Source organism: Populus euphratica, unplaced genomic scaffold, assembly GCF_000495115.2.
Source record: "Populus euphratica unplaced genomic scaffold, PopEup_1.0 scaffold58.1, whole genome shotgun sequence".
Lineage (NCBI taxonomy): Eukaryota > Viridiplantae > Streptophyta > Magnoliopsida > Malpighiales > Salicaceae > Populus > Populus euphratica.
The window spans coordinates 1,144,758-1,167,461 of NW_011499864.1; the positions used below are offsets into that span (position 1 = coordinate 1,144,758).

The following is a 22,704-nucleotide window of genomic DNA, read 5'->3' on the forward strand; positions in this document are numbered from 1 at the left end:
ATAATAAAGGAATCAATGCCATACATAATTTAGAGTAGATAATCCAAATGGATACTCTCTTTAGGTTTGAAAACTAATTAACTAGTCAATAACGGATAGAGAGGGAGACTTTTTAATTATCGCTTTAATATTTTATATGAAATAAAATAAACTAAATGAAAAAAGATGGGCGCTTGTAGATAAAAATATTGAATTAATGATCTTTTCAATAACTATAATTTTAAAGTTATTAACTAGTTTAAGTGTGTAAACATTCTTTATATAATTTGAAAGGTATTGATTATTATTTTATTTTCTTATTAAGACCAGCTATAAGACGAGTCCATAACTTGAAACTTTTTTCTAAATATAAAAACTTTATTGTATAATTATGTGTTAAACTTATTTTTAATGGATTAATTTTAAAATTTTCCGATCCTTTTACTTTTGTAATTAGAGTTTGAATTTAAATTATATAAAAATTATTTTAACATGATATAATTAACTTGATAAATTTTAAAATAATTAATACAAGTTATAATTTAATTTAAATTAATTATATATATATATTAAAATAATAATGATAACATATTTAATTAACTCAATAAATAATTTATTGTATAATCATGTCATATTATTATTAAACTTGTTCTGGATTAATTTTAAAATTTTCCTATTCTATTATTTTTATAATTAGAATTTAAATTTAAATTATATGAAAGTTAATTCAATATGATCTAATTAACTTAACATATTTTAAAATAATTAATAAAAAATATAATATAATTTAAACAAATTCAAGATGATTTTATATATATATTAATACAATGACTTGACATGTTTTAAAATAATAAATAAAAAATATAGTTTAATTTAAAAAAATTCAAGGTGATTTTATATATATATTAAAACAATGATATATTCAATTAATTTGAGTTTCGTGATATACTCGTTAAATCAAGTTTCATAATATAGCTCCTTAAACTTAGAATATAAGTGATATAATTTATTTTTTTATTTAATTATACAATAATAAATAAATGCAAATCTTGTTGAATATCATAAAATTTATTTGAAATTAAAATAATCTAATAAAAATTAATTTAGAATAATTTACGAAAATAAATTCAGAATCAAGCAGACATGAAGGATGGATTTGTAAAAAAAACGGAGAGAAAAAGTAAAAAATAAATAAAAATAAAAACAACCGGTTTCGTCTAAACAGTGAGGAAAGTACGCTATCCTCCAAGTTTTTTTAGCATGGAAAGTACAATCACGGTAATATCCTTCCCTGTCGCCGTCGCCGTCGCCGTCGCTGATGCTCCTCGAGGTGGCCTGTATAATTCTTTTTTTAAAATTACAGCATTCACTTACAAACGACAAGAAAAGTGGAGTATTGACTAAAAAGTATCGATACCTTATCCCCTCACCTAAAGCTTTTGTTATTTAGTGTTTGGATCTTATCCTTTCTCTCCACTTGGCCATTAAGAATTTGGCTGCCATCATCCCTCCCATGATTTTTCTAAGCCCAATAATAGACCGCCACCCAATCACAAACCGCCTCTCGGAAAAAGACTCGACCCTTTATCTCCTAACACTTATCAAAAAACCTCAAACCCTCGCAGCCTTATCTATTTACCAACGTCATTTTTTTTAATCCTCTCTCTCTCTCTCTCTAGGGTTTTTTTACGCTCTGTGAATGGACTATAGCCTCTACACCACTAGTAACAAGACCCTCTCTCTACGATTTTTACCGTCAGCGGTAAAATCCCGTAAGATACCCTCAATTTCGTCTCCTAGTTGGACGTTCAAGTCATCGACTGCTTTGCTTAACCGGAAAGTAGAGCGAAAACCGGGAAGGGGTGTTGCGGTTATTGTGGTTGCAAGAGCGGGGTCGTCGAGCCACTGCGAGCCGAGCAGCAGCAGCTTGAACACCCCGCTGGAACTGAGATCTGCGGCTGGGAAGTTTTTGAGCGGCGTGTTTCAGAATCAGAAACAGCTTTTTCATGTTGCTGTGACTGATGAGTTGAAGTTGTTGGCCGATGACAGAGATAGTGCTTTGAGTCGCATGGTTCGTAGCTCTGGCTCCGATGAAGCTTCTCTTCACAGGTCAGTCATTCATTCCTTGGTGCTCAATCTTCCCTTTTTCTCAATAAATAAATAAATAGAACAGTGTTTAGTTATCATATTCGATGACACGTTGTGTCCTCGATCAGCTCAGACGTCAATCGAAACCTTGATGTTTTTCAAGGTTATACGGCATGTTAGAATTTATTTTTTTAAGGTAGTAAAAATTGGAGTTTGTGTTCGGTAGTAACAACACAGTAACATCACAAACTTTCCCCATCAATAATCCCCAAGGGGCCAAGCTATTTACTCTCCACACAGGACGAAGGGTTCACTTACAAAATTATTCCATTATTTGTTGACCATTGCAAAGATAGCTAGAACATCTCATTGTGTGTGTTTTAAACATTAGCTTGATTTGATGATTTCAGTCTTTTAATCTTACTTATTAAATTTCATGTATAAGGAATTGGCGGGCTTTCAAATTCATTGAGTTGACAAGTCAGGATTTTTATAAAATAAATAAATGGCATAAGAATAAAATAATTAAATTACAAATTAAATGGATCGAGGGTTGTTTTTTTGCATGAGATTTAAATGGGGCCAGGCTATTAATGTCCGGAGGTTTGTGATGTGATGTTATTAGTCTGAACAACAGTACCTGTCCTATGAAGATTTTGATTTGTTGCTTTTGGGAAAGGCTTAATTTTTCTTCCTATAACAGGTAATAAGGCTGGCTTCTGTCCTAAATTTGTTAAAGGTTTCACATTGAGAATCTGAGTCGTGTATTTTTTTTACCCTCGTGTCAATCAGCAGATTCACGGGTACTTCACTTGTATAAATCGAAAGAATTTCCTTTTGGGCATATGGGATTCATGCATTGAGGCAATCATTGCTGTAAAATTACAAACCAAGTCTAGTGGTATTGTTGCATCACTTTTGCTACCTTAAAATCACGGAACAGATGCATGACTGTCCAATGATCCAGTTGCCTGATAGTCCTGCATCTGGACATTTTGATCACCATAGTAATAAATGTTCTATATTGCCTGATTGAATCAAATGGAGTTACCCAGCTGCCTAATAGTGCTTCCTTGCTTTCGAGTGCCAGGAGGATTGCCGAGCTGAAGGAGCATGAGTGTCAAGTTGCCGTTGAAGATGTCATGTATATGTTAGTTCTTTACAAATTTTCTGAGATCAGAGTCCCTTTGGTTCCAAAGCTCTCTAGGTGCATCTACAACGCCAGGCTAGAGATACGACCTTCAAAGGACTGGGAGCTAGAGTCCATCCACAGTTTTGAGGTCTTAGAGATGGTTAGGGAACACGTCTCTACAGTTATTGGCTTGAAAGCAAATTCTAGTGTGGCAGACAGTTGGGCAACAACTGAGGTCCAAAGGTGCCGGCTTGGTAGAGTGTATGCAGCCTCGATTTTATACGGTTATTTCCTCAAGTCTGCCTCCTTGAGGCATCATTTGGAATGGTGTCTGGTTCTGCCCCACCAAGATATTCATCTTGGTCATAGGACCACCCTTCAGTTTCCAGAATCACTGCCTTCTTATGGATTAACAAATCTTGTTTTTGGTCACATAAGCAACAAGCAATCGACGTCACAGGAAACAAGGTTAAACAGGCCAAAATCAGAACATGAAAAATTGAAGTGCTACCTGATGGGGTTTGATTCCGAGACACTGAAAAGATGTGCAAAACTGAAATCTAAGGAGGCTGTGAATTTGATTGAGAAGCACAGCTGTGCACTGTTCGGAGATGAGAAGACCGGCGTGCTTGAGAATGATGAGGTTATCTTGACCTCGTTTTCGAGCTTGAAGAGATTGGTTTTGGAGGCAGTTGCTTTTGGTTGTTTTCTTTGGGACACAGAAGAATATGTCAACTCTGTATATAAGCTTAAAGACAACTAGAGGAAAGGGAGCAAGTTTCAAGAGAGGATTGGCTACTGGCCGAAACTCTTCTTGTACATACGAGCTTGATTGCTGCATTTGACTCTTGTTTCCAAGTTCCCGCAGTTTATTGTATAGACTACATAGAAATAGAGTTATATAGTATAGAGCTGTTTTTGCTTCTCGTACACAGTTCCGCTAAGCTAGGCTGACTAGTGTTTTAACTAGCGAGTCAAAGTTTTGACTTCTTGGTGCATGTTCTGTAAATAACAGTTGCAGTCTTGCAGAGATTTGATGCTTGCATGCCATTTCTTTTCTTCTTTGCTTTCTGGTGCAGTGGATATGGACAACTCTTGCTGCAAAAATCCTTTTCTGAAATGGAATCTGTTGTAGGATGTTAGCTGCTTAAACATCTAATCAACTCTGCAGTGCGAGTTCTTGGTTGTTACTCTGTTACTCTGTTTTGTGTTGAGGTTAAAGCTTTGCTTGTAGTGTGTGCTTGTTGCGCATGGGAGTGGATTACATAACTGGAAGCTGCGCTCAGACAGAATCCAAAATCCAATGAAGAATCCGGCACGTTGTCTGCTCCAAAATTTTTATGCTGCTAATGGTTGCAACCTCAGAATTTCATGCCCTAATGAACTCGTGAGCGTGGATTGGAGATTCAGCTCTGCAAGTAACAATAACTATTAATAAATTTTAGCTCTCTTTATTATGATTTATTTTACCTAATAGCCGCATAGTTATTAAAACCTGGTCAAGCCCCCGGCAGCTTCGCTCCATTCAATAACCCATGGACCCTATAGCCTCGTCTAGGGTTTCATTTCGAATCATTTTGAAGATTAATCTAATGAAGCTTGGCTAACATGGTTAAACCCAGATGTGACATAATCAAATCAATTTTAAGAATTTGTTTTTAAAAAATTTTGTTTAAGATACGAATCATTTTGAAGATTAATCTAATGAAACTTGGCTAACAGAGTTAAACCCAGACGCGACATAATCGAATCAACTTTAAGAATTGTTTTTTAAAATTTTGTTCAAGACAATATCATTTCAATTTTAATGTATTTAATATATTTAGTATTGTGGTAGTTTTTAGGATTTTAATGTATTTAATATATTTAGTATTATGATAGTTTTGGTGATTATGATTTGAAAAAAAATATTTTATAAAAAATATTTTTGAATGAGGTTGGTTTATTATTTATATATATTTGGTTAAAACTGTGATTGAAATTAAGGTTGAACAAAAAATAGTTTAATGTATTTGATTAAGAATGATTTTCAAATTAAGATTATAAAATAATTTAAAAATATATGTATATTAATATTGATGATTGATTATTTAAATATTGTAGATTTAACTAATGTTATTATATATGAAATAAATAAAAAATAATTTTCAAATTGAGATTATAAAATAATTTAAGAATAAACTATTTATAATTTCATCACGTATGAAACATATTTAACAATGACTATAATTTCTTTGATTTCTTAAGAATATAATAACATTAAGTAAAATATCACTATAAATAAAATTAAAATTACGATTAAATTTTATAAATACCAAGTCATCAAACGATTTCCATCTAATTTATATAATGTCATTAAATAATATTAAACATTAATTTTTTTAAATAAAATATAATAAAAATAAAAAATTTAATTTAATTTTTTATTTTACTAATTAAATTCAGTTTAATATATTTAATTTTAAACCAATTTACTCTAGCTATAACAATAAAGAGTGATTCACTTATTATTCTATTAAACTATTTACAATTTTATTACATATAAAACATATTTGACAATGACTTTAATTTCCTTGATTTCTTAAGAATATAATAACATTAAGTAAAATATCACTATAAATAAAATTAAAATTACGATTAAATTTTATAAATACCAAATATCAAATAATCTCCATCTAATTTATATAATATTATTAAATAATATTAAACATTAATTTTGACAATCACTTAACCAAACGGAATCTAAAGTTTCAGATTGACTCTATAGATATATAACCTGATTCTGAGACTGAATGTGGTAAGCTCCTAGTACAGATCAGGTCTTTAAAATACTAGCATTAGCTTTAGTTACCCAGAATCATTCATTAGAAGTGATCCTTGGACTGACTGTCGTCATATCTCAGGCCAGGCTAGCCCTATAACGATGAGTATTAGCATCAATTGCTTAGAATCATCCATTATCAGTTGCTTAGAATCATCCATTGAGTTTCCAAGAAGTAATGAAGAGTAACGACAACGACTACCCCTTAAAATTAAAAACACCACACGTAAAACAAATTATCTACATGGGATTCTGTGGGTTCAACTGTATAAACTAATCCCATAGCCAACGTCACCTCAGTTTTGAAAAGTTCCACAGTTTGATTCAATCAAAGATTCTACACCATAAATATACCTCTGCAACATAATACAATTAAAAATAGATGTGTCTTTGCAACCTTCCTCCCCAAGTCTTCTCCTCTGTCTCTCAAAAATAAACGAGACATGGTTTTTTTTCTTGTCAGGTTCATTTTCTTGGCCGTCACTGCATTATCAAGCCTCGTTTCTCGCTTAATCTTCTCCGCGACTGCTTACCTTCTTGTGTTAATTATCCAAGGATGCAGATTACCTGGCCAAGCTGTCCAAGGAGGATTACAACTGATCGCCGATGCTATCAGGGCATGCTTTGAGTATGCCTTGCAGTTTATTGTGGGAAAGATAAGTTCTTCAGCCGCTTCTGCTTTTGATCTTCTGATAGAAGGCATTTCAGGCTCTGCTGCTCTCACAGGATCAGCTCTCGGAGATCTGGTGGAAAAGACAAGGGCTTCTCTTGATGGGGTATTGGAAAATTCATTATCTCAGCTTGCCGAGGATTTCAGACAGATGATTTCAACCATAATGACAGATTTATGGAGCAATTACAAGGATGCAGTGGGATATTTCACAGAAAATGCTTAATTATACCATATAATTTCAAGTTTCTCGCCTTGTAAAATATTTTTGTATCATATGTGATTGATGATTTTCGATGAGGTAATGTTGTTCTTCCCACTTAATTACTTGCTTATATAATTTTTTTTCCTGCATATTATCCGACAAAAATCGCATGATTTTTTCTTTCTTTCTGAATTCTCTTTGCATGCATGGGGATGAAGCTGATTTTGCTCCACCTTCTTCCAATGCAGAAAACCTAAATTCATCATCCATCTCTATATTTCAATCACTGGATCAAATCGGACCGAGTGAGAAATTTCGAAATTTCTCCATCCTGCCATATAGGATACATGATACAATCCATTTTTGTATTTTTAAAATAATTTTAAAATAAAATAAAATTTGAGCTCTAAAATTACTTCTTCAATCGTAAACTATAAAACTATCAAATTGAAATTAAATTTTAAATATATACATAAAATTATAAAACATTTCAGAAATCATAGAATAAAATCCATGAATCCTATTGAAAAAAATAAAATTAATACTAAACCCAATCGAATCGGCTTCCATAGGAAACCTTGAGGATGGATTATTGCATCCCTGTACCACGATCACCGTCGAAAACATTAGAATTGAGGAGACGATTACACTTTTTTCTGGCTCGCAACGGACGCAGCTCTGATCATTCCGAATAGGTCACGTGTTGATCTAAAAGCAAAATATACAAGTCATGCATACGCCATTTGCAGAAAGATTACGCCGTGATCAAGGTTAATCTTGGAGGGGGCTCGTTAATTCCTAAAGCAAGAAAAAGTCAAGTGTGAAGGTTCCGGAGAAAGGAGACACAGAGAGGAACAAGAGAACCGAAGCGTAAAAAATACTTTTCATGGATGACTTCTTACGCGGGCACCCCAGTCTTCTATTTATAAATTGGTATTTTCTTTTTCTTTAATTCTTTTTTTTAATGTTTTTTAATGGTCAAGGTTACCTTCTAGAAAAGGACCTTTTCTGGTTTTAAAACAGAGTCCGGCTTCCCTAGTCATCCAAAAAATAATTGACCTATGTCTGGGAGGCCATGCAGTTTAACGAAGGAAATTCAGTCGATCCGGTGGATGACTCATGGTTTGGAAAACTTTTTTTTATACACACGGGTGGAGCAGGAATTTTTCCTCCCTGAAATATTAAATACATATATAAATATTTTTTAAGATAAAATATTAATTTATGTATATAAATCTTTAAAGTTAACTATAAAGTTTTAATTTAAATACACTATCTAAAATATTAAAAAATAAATAAAAATAAATTTATTATTGAACTTACATCCTTTAATGTTTGTGGAATATAATTTATTTATAATCAAATCTGAATCGATATTGTAACAACCCCTCAATTAAAATAAAATAATAATCTTATATCAACTAAAAAATAAAATAATTAAATTCTTTTCCTTTCTTGATTCATTCTTTCTTCATTTTATTTTTTTTATATTAATATTTTATAAGTTGGACTTTGTAAGTTTACAAGATTATTCCCTCATTTTTCTTATTTTTTTATTAGATTTTTTTTATGTTTTTTTTTATTTTTCTCTTTTTTTCTCTTGCCTTTTTTTTTCTTTTTATATTATGCTTCTATCCAGTTGGCAATATATAAAAAGAAAGAACAACTAATTTGTTTTATTTTTTAATGAAAAATAATTATTTTACCCTTAATGAGTTATTTTATTTTTATATGATTTTTTTTTGTTAGCATTTAATTATTTTATCCTTAATGAGTCATTTTACTTTTATATGATTTTTTTTTGTTAGCACTACCAAACTCTGTTCATTATAAAATTTTAACCAGATTTTATTCAATATATTTTAAGATTCCTCATAAAATTTCAGTTTAATCTGATGATCAAATTGAAGATTACATTCAATAACATAAAACTGATCACATTATATTTTTTTTTATCAAATTTTTAAATTTTTTCAAAATTTATAAAATTTTAACCCAAGTTAAAACATCATATTAGAAGGCTCCATGTAAATTTTTAGAATTTCTTAATATTTCAATTAAGAATCATAAAGTTTTTCTATATAAAACTAATAAAAAATATTGATAAAATCTTGACCTGAACTTTAGACCACCCTATATCATACATCATTAAGTAGCTATTTAGGAGTGTGTTAAATGTTATTTTTATTTAAAAATATATAAAAATAATATTTTTTATTTTTTAAAATTTATTTTCTACATAAATATATTAAAATAATCCAAAAATATATTAAATTTTTTATTTAAAACTAAAAAATATTTAATAAAAAAACATGGTGCAAGTGTAATCTCAAACACCCCAAATAAGGAGACAAAAAATTATTGTCTTGCACTGACGAGAACTTGTTAAAAAGAAGCAGAATAAAAGAGCAAGTTTTGCCGCAAAAGCGTGTGATGTGGCAGCATAATTGTTGTCTTTGTGAGGAGAGCTATGGTAGTAGCACAATAGTGCATGAAGTTTCCAAGAAGTTGTAAAGAAGTCCTTGAAGTATTTGTGGAGATTATTTTGTAGTGATATTTGTGAGTATCGATCTTGGGTGTGTTGGGGTTTTGGACTGTGAGGTAATTAATTTATTTAGAGGTTCTCTTCTTGGGAGAATTTATTATATTATTAATATTATATTTGTTGAACCACATTAAACTTTATATGTATTTATTTTGTTTTATTATTTTGTTTATGCGAGCTTTGCACCATATTTTTTATAGTAAAGTTTGAAAAAGATTGACTGTATATTTGTACAAAATAACTATGGGTTTTCAGATTGATAAATGTAATCATACTCGTGGCTTATAGCAAGTGAAGATTCATGTTATACTTACGCATCAATGTTGCAAAAAGGAGTAAGCGCTGATTATAAAAGCTTAGTTCGGATAAAAAATTCAATTCCTTCGATTTTTCAAAAAAGAAATTGAAATTGATCCGAACTGAATAACCGAACCAAACATTTTATATTTTTAAAAACCAAATAAACTCAATTTAATCCATGAATCTTTTAATTAAATTTTGTGTGGGTTTCTTCAATTTAGTTCAGTTCTATTATTTTTTTGGTTTTTAAAATAAAAAAATCAAAATTATCCAGAAAATTCAAAAACTACCAGGTCCGGTCATTTTTTTTATATTAATAGTACAGTTAAAATGAAGGTGGAGCTCATGTTAGATATATATATCATGAAAGAATAATTTAAATGGAGAAAACTCTGACTTGAATTTAAGACTAATAATAAATCACAGGAATAAGGAATATTATTGTTGTCGCGAGAAGAACGGTATCTAATACTGTAGAAAAGTCATGGGAAAGTAGTGTTGAATTTTACTGTATGAAGTGATGCAGATTTCATTGAGACTGGCTCGTGAGGATATGAATTCTTTACAGAATTCATGGATTTTAGACTCTTGCTTATCATTTTCATGTGTGTCCATATAAATGGATTTGAAAGTTATGAGGCTTTCGAAGAAAAACGCACAGCAAAGAAGAATTTGATTCAAAACATTAAAGTTATCATGCTGGTAATGAAGGGAAAATAATAAGTCGAAAATAGCAGAAATGTTTGTGGTTGAGAGAATAGCAGGGCGAAGTGTTAATTTGGTATTATTATGCTAATTATTTAAAAAAAATATCTTGTTAGGAAATATATTTAAAAATTTTAATTTCTTTTTATTTTTAATATTAACATATTAAAATACATGAACATACTTTCAAAACATATTAAAAAACAAACCCTTCAGACCCAGTGGTTTGTGGCCATTTTTTAAAGCTGTTTTGAAAGCTACTTGAAAACAATAAGCATTTCATCATAAGCATGTATCACCCAAATTTTTTATAATAACCACCGCAATTAAAAGCTACAGCCTTCCAGAATGATTACTAGTTTACATTTAGCAGGTGTTCCGTAAAAAAAAACACATAAAAATAAAACAAACACATGTTTAGTTAAAAAGACAGTAAATTTATTTGCTCGATAGCTTTAAAATGAATTTATATATCTTCAAAATATTATTTCTATTTTTTTTTTCCCAGACCAATAACTAAATGTCATCTTCTTCAAAATATTATTTCTATTTTTTTTTCCCAGACCAGTAACTAAATGTTATCTTAATCTCTCTCTCTCTCTCACCCTACAAGAGGACAAAGAAAACTTTAATGCGAATGGTTTTGCACCATTGATACTTTCAAAGAGATCGTTCGTGTAGGGCAGAATTAGAATTTCAGAAGTGGGGATTTGAAAAGGAAAGAAAAGACACCATCTCCATAAAATGAATAAAAAGATATGAGAGAATAAGATATCGCTGGAAGGGCCAAATACTTAAATATTAAAATTTTCAATTGGCTGCCCCATCGTGTAAATGTACATTAAAGTGAACTTTGAGTCAATTTTGGTCCGGGGAGATTTGATTTTCCCAGGGCCTGTATTTTCTGCCAATGACATGCTGCAGTTGCATTGCATCGATCAAGAATGAAACTATGCAGGTGCTAAATAAACTTTACAAAATCAAATAAAATAAATTACCAGTTATTTGTACGCCTTTCTTATTTGATCCAACCAATCAAGTCAGTCAGAGGTAATGACCTTGTTGAAGTGGGGAGGACATGGCCAATAATGGGCAATCTAAGAAGTTAGGCTGTAGTGATGTAATTGTGAAGCCAGATGATTGTGGAACTCCAACCGATGGATGCTGAATCGAACTACCAAGGAATTACACCGAAAGAAAAAATAGATCAGAAGATCATGTTATCATGGATATAACCGACCTGTCTAGGCATGAAGATGGCCAACAAAAGACTAGCAATACAGACAACTGAGCAGAACAAAAACTAGATGATAGTATCAAAGCAATGCAGACAGATGAGAGTTGGTGGACATCTTTAGATACTTCTCTTTTCGGTGTCACCACAGAAAAGAACTCACCTAAATGATAATGATAGCGATGATTCCACTGGAGGGTGGATTCCATTTTGATCAGGAGATAGCAGCGACCAAAAAACTGGATCACAAATTAAACCGGAACAGATTAGTTGAAAAATTCGAAGGTTAGAGCAAATATCTCGTATAACCAAGCAGCATCATAAAAAACCTATGACTACAGTTCCTAAACATTTGATGGAACTTGCACTCGGCGTAGGACAATACATATATACTTCAACCAGCACGTACTTTAGAATATTTTCAACATAAAGCTAGGGAACCCTGTGGCCTCCAAGCACCATCAAGGTGCTTGATGTAAGTTTCAATCTTCCACAAACAGTGTTCATTTACAGTTTCCACAAAATAGGTTTCCTGGGCAGAAGTTTCGGTGAACTCATTAAACAGACAGAAGATCTCTCCGAGTATGACAGTAAATATATCCACCAAGATACTAAATACTTTGGAAATTACCAAGAGAAGTTTTTCAGGAATTGTTTTCCACTAAATACAAAGAGTGCTAAATGATACCTGCAAGGTCCAACCAAACAATTACCTGACTGTTCTTGGCGACCTTTTAAATCAGAGCAAAACACAAAATCCTGCATTACATGTTATACAAAATTTCAGCTGGCAAAGCAACTAGTTCCATGTCATTTATATCATTATACATATGCTAAATAGCCATCTTAAGTTCGTTGTACTAACTCACCTCCCGCATGCCTTGAGGAACATTCCGGACTACCTCTGCATGAAATAAGTCTCCTAGTTAAACATATATTAGTTTGTCCCCTACAAAGATACAAAATAACTAAGCAATATAATGGTTTGGTCCTCTGGAGAGCTAAGAATTGAATAATTGGGAGGGAGAGAGAAACAAGAATTCATCAACATTCCAGGCACTGTTTATATTGTTTCTTTATTGCATGTATAATACTAGCATCGATATTCCTGTGACATTACACTTGACAACAGCTAAATGGGTCAACTACACCAATGAAAGGTATAACTTGACTTGTTATTCACTCTGACCATCTAATCCTATGCATAGCAATACCCTTCCCATTAAAGGCCCTTGTCTCAGATTTATCTCCAACATTAACCATATTGGAAGACCGTGAAAACCATGGACATCATATTAGTAAAGCACTGCACACATGATACCTAAATTATTACTTCCACATGATTTGAGAGGAGAATTTATTCCTGAAACCAAGAAACTGGGGCGAGTGTTTTGCATGAGCCTTGCTAAGCACCTAAAATGACAGCACTAAAGATGTCCATGCTGAATATCTATGCTAACCACACAAGTCAGGTCTGGTAAGTGGCAGTGAATAGCAGACTGATTATTTTGACGTGCCCCATCAGGCCATCACTAAGCTTATCAATCTCCAGAATCAGATATCAGTTAGTAAAATGATAAGAGTGCAAAGGCATAATGATTTTTACCCAAGTTTGAAACACTGGGCTTTACAGCGAGTGTCAATCCAAGAAAACAGTCATCAGGTTCAGCACCAAAATCCCATAGATTTAACTCAAGATTTGGCTTCGGTCCTGTTGAATTGCATGAAAAGAAAATGATATTAGACATCCTATAAACAACATAAAACAAACTGGACTGATTAGATTTAAAATCCAGAAGTGAGAGAGAATATTAACCCTTGTTATTTAGCTTCAGCTCAAGAGGATCGCGAAGTGGATAAGGAACCCACATACCCACCTATCCAAGAGGAACCAGGACATGTCAGTAAAAATGATTTTCATGCAAAAGAAGAAAGTACAATTGAGAGAGCTCATATTACATGGAAAAATGGATGTTGCAGTGACTGATCAGCAGTTGGCCTCTTTAATGGATCCCACGAACACAATTGCTATAGAAAGTCAACATGAAGCATTAAAATAATTAAAATGCAGCAAAACACGAGTTTAGTTCAGGATGAACCAGAAATAATTGGTAATGAAAACATCATGATGTCATATCAACATCAATACTCACCATAATCAAATCAATAGCTTCCAAGCTAGCATTGGGAATGATATCAGATAGGTTGGCAGGTAACATCTGTCCACAAACAATAATTGACAAAAAAAAATGAACAATAACAATAACCGTAAACACAAAGTCAAAACATAAAAGATGGGGGAATGGAAAACATAAATAGCTTAGCTTACCTCTGCACAACTCAGGTTCATCAGTTGAGAGACATTTGTAGCTTTAGGGAATGCAGCCAACTCTGGGGTACCAAGAACACAGCATATCTTGTACAACTGATCTATTTCACTGTGCAAGGGAAATTAAATTAACAAAGAAAATTCAATTAGTTTTTCAGGTTTTTCTTTAATTCAGAACAAATCAAATCAAATGAAAATAAATGTTCATGTAAAATTGCTGAATAATTGGAGTAATTTCTAATCCTCCCTATCAGGACTCCACTTCAGCCAGACCATGACCAGATAATGGCCTCGTGTAAAAACTGTCCAAAACATAAGCCTGCATTCTACAATTTATTACTTCATGAGATTATAGTCCATCATACCTTTTCTTATATTATAAATCCATCTGTCTAAACAGAAGAGTAATTATCAGCTAACAATGCATGAGAAGGAGAGAACAAGCAGATGAATATTAGTACTAATTTATCTTCAAGTTAATCAGTATCCTCACTCCAGTTTAATTGGGAGATCTAAGTTATTTTAATGGTCTAACACATGAAGAAAAAAATATCAATGAACCATCTTGCTATAGACTGATAGCATTTGCTTAATTCAGCTTGAGTGGGTGTGTACAGGAGTGGCTAGTAGAACAATAAACAAAACCAGAAACAGAATTATATGAAACCACATCTTTCTTACTAAAGGCATGAAACTAAAGAGCATAGAATCACCTTTCACCAGGGAAAATTGGGGACAGAGTGAAAAGCTCAGCTATTATTGCACCAACTGCCCACATATCTGTATATACTTTCAGGGGTTAGTTATCAATGGATGAGAGAAAAATGCTACAATAAATCAGTCTACAAAACCAATGCATAAAACGGAATGGAGTTGCAGGTTAAGCATCATCAGTTTATTCACAGGACTCATGCATCAACTTATTCATGTATTATAGACAATGTTGAAAACTTTCAACACATTGAACTGTTCCTGCTGGAGCTGACATTCAGGACCAGAAATGGTCATCCTAGCAGATGATTAAACACCTTCACTCGGCAAGTGACAAAGTATTAATTGATAGTTCTAGTTAAAATATTTCTGACGGCAAAAGAAAACTTCTCTAAAACTGATTTCGATATACATATCAACATCTGTAATTCTGAAGTTAGATTCAAATAGGCAAAAAAGGAAAAGAGGGATCAGTTGACCAATATAATCCATCCCAACCTTTTTTTCTGAGGGTAAAACAGCTCAAACTTAAAAAAAAAAAGGTGAAAAGAGTTTCAAATGGACGAGGAGAGAGAGAAAGCATACCAATTGCAGGAGTATATGTTGAGGACTGCAACAAAACCTCTGGAGCTCGGTACCTAGCAGCCAGACCAAAAAGAAATGAGAACTGTAGTGTTTTTTAGTGAAAAAAAATGTTTTCCAGAAATGTCATGGATATGCACAAAGAAACACTAACATGTAATGGATAAGAAGAAATCCTTACCACCGTGTGGAAACATATTCAGTGTAAGGGGGTGCTGATGAAACTTCTCTAGCCAATCCAAAGTCAGCAATTTTAAGAACATCCTTCGTCACAAGCACATTCTCTGAAAATGAAATGATCGTTAATTATTCATATTCCATGTAAAAATCTCTAAGCACCAAGAAAAATTGATCATAAACCATGAATTTATCAACGACACTCATAATAGAAAAACAAATTGTCTTACCAGGTTTCAAATCCCGATGAAAATATCCATTTCTATGCATGTGAGCAAGTCCTTGAAGCACCTGAGACATAAAGTTCCGTATCTCTTCCTCTGAAAACGATCCCTGCTGCTCTCTCATTAATTGGTACAGATTGCATTCCTTGTAGGGAAAATTCCAGAAACAAGCAATTACTAGTTGATGAACAGTCATTTATTGATTTATTCAAGTTTCAGTTTCAAAGCATAAAATCCCCACCCTAGCGAAAAACAACGAGTAATAATGTCTACAGCATCGAAAATGATGATCAGAACTAGAAGCTTTGCATCTCAAGAAAAATACGGCCTTCAACAAGGTAAATTGGAAGAAAATGATTCATGTAGCTGATGATACTGGATTAGGATTAAGAATTAGTAGAGTATTACTGGGGTTTTCAAACAAGAGAGACATAAGTCATGCGTAAAAAGTAGCATGGACCCAGAACACAAGATCCCTTACCATGTATTCAAAAATGAAAAATAGTTCATTGTTTTCCCTGACAACTTCTTTCAACTTTACAATATTGGGATGATTCAATTTATGGAGGGCCTGCAGAAGACAATGTTAAACTTGATTGTTTACTAAGCAAACTTATCATGTGAAACAGTTTGATGATACAAACATTACCAAGGAACGTACCTTTACTTCTCGTAAATTCATGCAGTCTTCCCAGAAATAGAACTTTCTCTTCATTTTCTTCACGGCAACCTGAGATCAGAAATAGAACTGTGACAATAATTTTAACAATCAAACAGGAAACACAAGGAACTCCTTTCTTACAAAAACAGGATAACAGCGATACTTTTAGTTTTCTTTTGCCCCACAGGTGTGGCTGCAAATTTAAACACAACAATTTGCCAAATAAACCCACTTAGGGCATTATAAATGCAGTATACAACTCAAATTGTGAGAAAGGAGTTCCCAACACCTGAGATTTCCAGCTTAATGTCATCTCATATTGTTTAACCATAGTTGTTATTCCATGCATCTTTAGCTAGCTTTGTGACTTCTAATACTGAAGATTTCAATGTCAGGTGAAGAACAGGCCTCTCAGCTATACATTTATATTATACATGAATTTAATGCACTCCTCATTTCTCTGACTCTCAGCCATTGTAAAATAAGAGTTCATGGGTAGCTTTTATATTAAGTGCAACAGATTGGATAAAAACAATTTTACTACCATTGAATCCACTGAGAAGTATAATAACAGCTAAAATAAGGTGTTTATGTGAAGAGTTCCTTACAATTTCATATGTTTCGATATTGACGGCCTTAAATACACAACCACAAGTACCATCACCAATCTCTTCCAAAATTTTATACCTGAGAAGAAAATAATAAAACGTTATCCAAGAAAACCCTGCGTCACTCAAGAATAATAAAAATCTTACACAAACATACAGGATATATACCTTTCCATTGTTAGAATTGTAGCAAATGACAATCAAAAATTTGTCAAAGGACTTCCAAGAACCTCCCGGTAGAGGCCTCTACACTTTCAACATAGTGTTGGTTACTAGCGTGAATGCAAGGTTTACTGCTAAACTGTAACTTGTTATATACAACATCGACAGGAAGACAGATGTCATGGTAGGGGTGATTAAATATCAGCCAAGTTATCATCAACATGCTTAAGGGCAGCTTCTACAAGCTGCGATCAGCTTGTATCATCTAAGATTAACCAATCTCTCCTCCACTAAAACCTTTACTAGCGAAGCATTCTCAAGTTTGGATTTCAAGCCATTTATTGTAATTTACTAGCTAACCATGCTCCTTCGTCAAGAAATAGGGCTCAGCTGCAAGCCTGCAAATAAATAATTAAATTGATTAAAAATAAAAACAGAACTAAGAAGAATTTCATATAAAAATGAGATAAAAATAAAAGAAAAGGAAAAATGGAGACATTATCGATCTAAAGCTTTTAAGCATTCATTTGTTGCTTAGGGTTTATGTTCTAAAATGACGAAATCAACCTAAGTCACCCTAATTATGCAACAAATACCAAAAAAAAATCATTAAAACACGGAGTATCAATTTCGAAAAGGAAATTAATATTTCCAATAATTCAAAATTTGAATTTCTAACAATTAAAAAAAAGAAAAGAAAAGGTAATTGATCATCTTGAAACAATAAAAAAAACACACTAGAAAACCCAACGCATACACACTAATTGATCATCTACAGACGGCAAGATCAGTGAAATCTCTTCAAATCTTTATTTAACAAGAAATGCAAAAAACAAATCCATAAAAATAACAAAAATTAAGTAAAAAAACACAGAGAAGCGTAGTAATAATCTACAGCTTAGCACCTTAAAAGAATGAATCTCCGTTTGATCGCTGGCAACAGAAAAGAAGATAAGAAAGAGAGAGAATCTGGTAGCATACGCCACACAAAAAGAAATAAATTAAAAAAGTCATGAAAACCAAGCCGAATTCAACTATATAGCGCTCTAATTTAAGCTCTTATTTTTCAAGCCTGGATTATTTTTATAAAAAAAACACTTATTAAAGTTTTTTTTACCCACTCTCTGCTCTTCCTTAAAAGAAACTTAAACGACGACTTCTTTCCTTTCAAAGAAGTTACAGCTCAATAAAACTGAAAGCAGAAAGGAAAAGATTCTAAATTCACAAAATAATAAAAAAGTCACCATGGATGCTCAAAGAGTTAAACACCAGAGACAGCGGAGATCTAAAATGAAGGGGAAAAGGGTTATGGATCGCTAATGCAAGAGCAGGAACAAGGAGCGAGATTGATTTTAGAGAGAAGGAGATGGATTTGGATTCTGGAGAAGCGATGGAAGGGGGATATCTCGAAGGCGAAACCGAGAAAAATAGGGAGTTTTTGAAATAATAAAATTGAATAGAATAATTATTTTAAATGTTTGTTTTGTGATTGGTATTATTTTATTTGTGAATAATTGAGAAAACTGAAAAGAAGAAATTGCTTGGTTGTGGTGGGGAAGATGTGGTCCCCAAATTGATGTGGTCGTTTTATTTCTTTGTTTGTTGATTTACTAAAAGGCCCCTCAAACGACTTGGGTGCTTGTGGGCGTAAATTATAACTTAGTCCCTCTAGTTTTTCAAGATTGATTGAATAGTTTCTGAACTTAGAAATTAATTGTCCAGTCCTTATGTGTCCATTTTTAGTAAATGACTATAATTTTTTGCCGGCGAGGTACGTCAGTTTTTTTCTAGCATAAAAAAAATATTTAAACGATGATAATCTAAATAAATTTAAATTAATTTGACTAATTTGCTATCTGGATAACTTTAAAATGAAGAAAAAAACTAAAAAGTTAAAGATTTAGTAATTTAATATTAAATAATAAAATTTTAAAAAATAAAGTTAAATCTAACTAATCTTTTAAACCAATAACTTTGATCATGAGATTAAAATAAATATATAAAATATTAAAAATATATCATAAATAAAAGTCTTAAACAACAAAAAATAAATAATAAAATAAATAATAATCAAAATAATAAGAATCAAATTTGATATAAAAGAAAATAGTAAGGGATTTGATCGGAAAATACAATAAAGAATAGCAATTAAAAGAATAGTAACCAAAATTTAATAAAAAAAACATATGAAATAAAACTCCAATGGAAAAAAAATAAAAGATAAAACAAACAAACAAAAAGATAAGAAAACTAACAACTAAAAAAATAAAAACTAAATATGAAAAAAAATATTGAAAGATAAAATTGAAATAAAAAATAAAAGAGCAACCATCAAGAAAATAAGTATCGTATTTAATATAAAAACAAAACAAAAATAAAATGGAAATAGATGAAACATGAAAAAATAAAATCTAAAAAGAAATCTAAAATAAATAAACACCAACAAAAAAATAGGATCACAATTGAATTCTTTCATCATTATTTATTTATCAAAATAATACATTACTCTTTAGCCAAATAAAAAAATTAAGCGAGTAATTAGAAAAAAATCATGCGAGTAATTAGAAAAAAATCATGTCAACACCTATTTATTTTTTTATCATTATTTATTTTTAGAATAATATCTTTTTTACTTATTGCAAGATAAAAAATCCAACTAGCCCTGATAATTTCAGTTATTTAACCTAAACCGTGACCTAGAATATAATCGAGGTTGATTTATAGATCAGGTTCTAAAAACATGATAAACAAATAGGCTCCAAATATAATATAAAAATTTAATAAAATTAAATAATAAGGGATAAAATTGTAAAAACAAAATAAATAATTAAAAAAATAACTCAAAATAAAAGGAATCACGATCTTAAAAATGGGGATCAAATTCAACCAGAAAAAAATAATTAAAATCAAATAATTAGAGATTAAATTAGAAATAAAATCAAATAAAAATAGATTAAAGGCATAATAAACAATAAAGAAATACAAATTAAATTTGATAAAAAGACATGAAAAATAAATGTAAATTAATAAAAATAAAAAACAAATAAATCAAAACTGGTATAATTAAATAATTAAAGACCATCTTGCAAATCCAACACACATTTTGAGGTGAAAGAGGTATAAAATAATAGGAGAAAATAATAGGAGAAAAAAAATTATTATTGGATCTTATTTATGTCATGAAGGCTTGCATACATCAAGTCACTATGAAGAGGGTGACATGATACTTTACACGTATGATTAGAATATTTTTTATCTCATTAGATAATTCCAAAAAAACCAAAGTTAAAAACCTAAAATACCCCTTGATTTTAAGCAAAAACAATTTTTGACTTTAAAAGTTACATGATGAATACACCATATAAAAAATATGAAAATCTAAAAATGCTCTTTGAACACTAGTTGTGTTATTTTTTTCCAAGGGTACAGGAGTCATTACATGTTTAAATACAACTCTACCCAGAAGTGTATATACATGTTTTTTATTTGATGTTGTTAAAGGAATTATAGTTGTTTTACCGTGAATTACACCATGCATAATCTATACTGAAACAGCAATGAATTTTAGTTTTTTTTATATATATATATAATGATGACAAAACTTTTATTCCAAGGGTTGCTTTTATGCAATGGAAGAGCTTTGATTATTTTTTATTAAATAATGTTTTTTATTTTTAAAAAGTAAATAATTTAAAAGGAGTGACGAGAAAAAAATTCAATAACAGAGGAATATCAAAATAGACATGGTCGACATTTATCAAAGGACCAATTAATTAATTTTTAAAACTAAAAAGACTATTTTATTTATTTTATAAACATAAATAGACTAAAATATAATTTACTCGCTGGGATGGATTTGGCGTTTCTAGGATGGGGTGACGTGGGTTATTTTGGTCATTCAAGATATTTGATGTGCCCTCAGTTTTATGGCGTTAAGGTGGGGTACGATGCGAGTCTGGACCGGAAGCCGGTTCGTTCGGGGAGTTGTCTTGGCTACCAAGGGAGATGGAAATATTTTGGTAATTTCAGGTACAAGATTGAAATGTGTTTTTGAAACATACTAATGTACTGTTTAGTGTCGTGGTAGTTTAAATATTTTTTATTTATAAATATATTAAAATAATATTTTTTATTTTTAAAAAATTATTTTTAATACATTCAAGATCAGAAGAATTTTAAAAAATTAAAAATTTTAAAAATATAATTTACTTTATATTTCAAACATGTTCTAACAAGTGGGTAATCTTTATTAATGAGATTCAGCTGTTTTTTAATTGAAAAGGATAAATTTTACGGAAGATATTTTACCATGTTAATTTATTTATTTAATCATTTAAGAGTACAAGATTAATATTTTTATTTTTTAATAATAAAAAGCAACGATTATGAGGCTTTCTTGTATACATGGGTTTTAGTTAATATTATATTATTTTTTTAAAGTATTTTTTATTTATAAATTTATTAAAATAATATTTATTTTTATTTTTTAAAATTTATTTTTAATATTAATTTATCAAAATAATCTAAAAAAAATTAAACAAAAATAATTATTTAAAAAATCATGCAGTTATTTGCATTGTTAAATACTCTCTTGATTATAGTTAAAAACCTAAATTGACCTGATAAGTTAAGTTGAAACCTGAATTTATATAAGTTAAAGAAAAAAAATTAAAGAAAGAGAGAGTTCATCCAATAAAAAAACTAGATTGATCAGTGATTTGATTGATATATTTAAAATCAAATAAAATATTCATTAACTTGTATTTTGAGAAAATATTAGTTAAAAAAACATTATTTTGACATTTTTATGATTTTTTTAGAGGTTAACAATCGACTGAAGTTTTATTTGATTTTTGGTTGGATTTTTTAATTATAATTTTAACTTTTAAATTGTTAATTTCAGTGTTGTACAACAGGTCAGACTTGATGATTTAAATTAATGACCTATCAATTTAAAACCTAGGCTAAGGAGGTTTTACTTTGAATTGATTTTTGTACTTAAACAATTTCATTTAATTTTTTTTAATGTACAACAATATCAGTTTCATTAATTTTTTTAAAACAATCATAACGTGAGCTGACTCGTGAATTTATATATCTATTTGTTAATTCGTGACTCAGATCTCGAATTGTATCTTGTAACCATGCTTCGTTTACTTTCTCGGTAACTGGAGATCCGATTTATTTCGCGTCAATCCACTGTGATCTTTTTTTATATATATAATTAATATGCTTAATTAATACCTCTACAACCACTGATTTCATAATCAATTTGGACTGCATCCAATTAAAATTATCGTATACAAAATTTCATAAAACTTCACACGGGGCAAAACAATCAGTTTTCCCTGCTCGTATCGAAGTTATGTTTAAAGGCTAAAAAGATTTGCCTGTATTTCTTAATAACATGAGAAAAATAAAAATAAATAAATTGATCTATTCAAATAAAATGAACGAAAAAAACCTCCGAAAAATAGACATAAAAAATGCCCCATGATAAGCGAAAAGAAAAAAAGACCATCTGAGCCAAGCTCAAGGCCCAGTGTACAGTGTGGGGGGGGGGGACGGTGA

General features: G+C 31.0%; 2 protein-coding genes across 6 annotated transcripts; one reads left to right on the forward strand and one right to left on the reverse strand.

The window, feature by feature from the left end:
* The first annotated feature begins 1,525 nt into the window (after positions 1 to 1,525).
* Positions 1,526 to 4,386, forward strand: LOC105125729 (phosphoserine aminotransferase, putative (DUF760)). Its single transcript, XM_011026295.1, has 2 exons — positions 1,526 to 2,088; positions 3,158 to 4,386. Exons 1-2 carry the CDS (start codon positions 1,679 to 1,681, stop codon positions 3,960 to 3,962), a joined length of 1,215 nt encoding a protein of 404 aa, XP_011024597.1. The 5' UTR covers positions 1,526 to 1,678; the 3' UTR covers positions 3,963 to 4,386.
* Positions 4,387 to 11,212: 6,826 nt separating this feature from the next.
* MHK (Protein kinase superfamily protein) lies at positions 11,213 to 18,607 on the reverse strand. Of its 5 annotated transcripts, none has more exons than XR_842284.1 (18): positions 18,378 to 18,607; positions 17,140 to 17,523; positions 16,972 to 17,050; positions 16,364 to 16,432; positions 16,184 to 16,273; positions 15,709 to 15,847; positions 15,483 to 15,585; positions 15,305 to 15,357; positions 14,722 to 14,788; positions 14,009 to 14,117; positions 13,833 to 13,898; positions 13,639 to 13,707; positions 13,496 to 13,556; positions 13,286 to 13,390; positions 12,549 to 12,601; positions 12,368 to 12,438; positions 11,843 to 11,918; positions 11,213 to 11,619 (listed from the first exon to the last, which is right to left on the reverse strand). XR_842284.1 is itself a non-coding variant. In XM_011026296.1 (18 exons), exons 2-18 carry the CDS (start codon positions 17,145 to 17,147, stop codon positions 11,490 to 11,492), a joined length of 1,323 nt encoding a protein of 440 aa, XP_011024598.1. In that variant the 5' UTR covers positions 17,148 to 17,523; positions 18,378 to 18,606; the 3' UTR covers positions 11,213 to 11,489. The 5 variants fall into 5 exon arrangements, 4 of the variants coding, with proteins under 4 accessions (XP_011024598.1, XP_011024599.1, XP_011024601.1 ...); XM_011026296.1 differs by having other exon boundaries at positions 12,393 to 12,438; positions 18,378 to 18,606; XM_011026297.1 differs by having other exon boundaries at positions 12,393 to 12,438; positions 17,140 to 17,531; positions 18,378 to 18,606.
* Between the last annotated feature and the right edge of the window lie 4,097 nt (positions 18,608 to 22,704).

What these genes read in the sequence shown, in the direction of transcription:
- LOC105125729 (XM_011026295.1), top strand. Translation starts at nt 1,679, where the DNA reads ATGGACTATAGCCTCTACACCACTAGTAACAAGACCCTCTCTCTACGA. An exon ending in GATGAAGCTTCTCTTCACAG is followed by an intron (nt 2,089 to 3,157) that starts GTCAGTCATTCA and finishes TTCGAGTGCCAG; the next exon opens with GAGGATTGCCGAGCTGAAGG.
- MHK (XM_011026296.1), bottom strand. An exon ending in TCATCGGGATTTGAAACCTG is followed by an intron (nt 15,586 to 15,708) that starts GTAAGACAATTT and finishes TTTCATTTTCAG; the next exon opens with AGAATGTGCTTGTGACGAAG. An exon ending in TTCCTCAAGGCATGCGGGAG is followed by an intron (nt 12,439 to 12,548) that starts GTGAGTTAGTAC and finishes CATGTAATGCAG; the next exon opens with GATTTTGTGTTTTGCTCTGA.